General features: G+C 43.0%; 1 protein-coding gene across 1 annotated transcript in view; it reads left to right on the plus strand.

The window, feature by feature from the left end:
- PRTG (protogenin) overlaps positions 1–1,175 on the plus strand; it is a 13,155-nt gene that overhangs the window by 5,413 nt on the left and 6,567 nt on the right. Inside the window, exon 2 of the mRNA XM_006764949.2 lies at positions 410–592. Coding sequence (XP_006765012.1) covers positions 421–592 — 172 coding nt within the window. The 5' untranslated portion in view covers positions 410–420. The remainder of the gene's footprint in view (positions 1–409; positions 593–1,175) is intronic.

The raw sequence follows: 1,175 nt of genomic DNA on the forward strand, positions 1-1,175 counted from the left end.
AAGAAATTTCAATCGTTGTACTGTTGATATTTGGCTCTGTTGACTAATGAGTTTGCCGACCACTGTCCTAAACCCTTCCTTGTTTCACTGTCCCCAGCTTTAATAAAGGTACTCTCAAAAAATAAAAAAATAAAAGAGTAAGGTCAAGATCATCTATCACAGCAGTTATCATAAGTAGTTTAAACATTTCTAAAAGATGAAAAAGGCTCACATTGGATTTTTAAAATCTACAGTTGTTGAATCTGAGTTCTTTATACCATTCTCTCTCTACCTATGTTTGAAATAATTCTATAATAAGATGTCATTAATGCTGTTTGTATCCAGACCTATAAAAAGAGTAAAACATTATGTACATGTAAAAGCATTTTATAAAGTTTACTTAATTTATCACTGCTGTATTTTTTTATAGGGGCAATAACCATGGCTTTGTTGGAAAACCTAGTGGCAGGAAATGTGTACATTGTCAAGATATCGGCATCCAATGAGGTGGGGGAAGGACCCTTTTCGAATTCTGTGGAGCTGGCAGTGCTTCCAAAGGAAACTTCTGAGTCAAATCAGAGGCCCAAGCGTTTAGATTCTGCTGATGCCAAAGGTCTGTATGTGTCACAATCGCTGATTTTTCTTAAGAGAAGAACATGCAGATCTGTTTCTCAGCTCCCTGCACTTTATCTCCCGCCTGCAATGGCCATGTCCCGAAGCCTGCACGCAGTTTCTTTGCTTGTTGCCAGGGAGGGTCTGAGGCTGTGGAGCGGTGTGGCTCTTCTCTGCACTCCTAGAAGCAGAAGACAAACTTACTCAGAATTAGCTGCAGTTTTCAGACCACTGTGTCCCAGTTAGTTCTCTTCCCAGCTGTTCAACCACCAGGACAGAGGAGCCACACCACCCTGACCTCATGGGAGTAGCTTCCTGGGAGGTTTCGTGGAAGTAAACAGCAGTGGTGGTGTGGTGTTCAAGCTCTGAAGAGCAGGGTTTCCATTAAGAATTTTCACCACGAAACACAGCCTTTCCCGAGAGAAAGTTGTTTCTCTCAAGAAAAATGATTGGGAAAAATATCTTGAGAAATCTACCTTCTCCACTTCCCTCTCCTCCTCCCTGGTGAAGTGGGCCTATGTGTTGTGGGGGTGGGGAGAGGGTGGGGGCAGCTTCATATGGCAGAGAGGGGTGGGGAGAGAGAG

The sequence above is a fragment of the Myotis davidii genome, unplaced genomic scaffold (assembly GCF_000327345.1).
Source record: "Myotis davidii unplaced genomic scaffold, ASM32734v1 scaffold1421, whole genome shotgun sequence".
NCBI lineage: Eukaryota > Metazoa > Chordata > Mammalia > Chiroptera > Vespertilionidae > Myotis > Myotis davidii.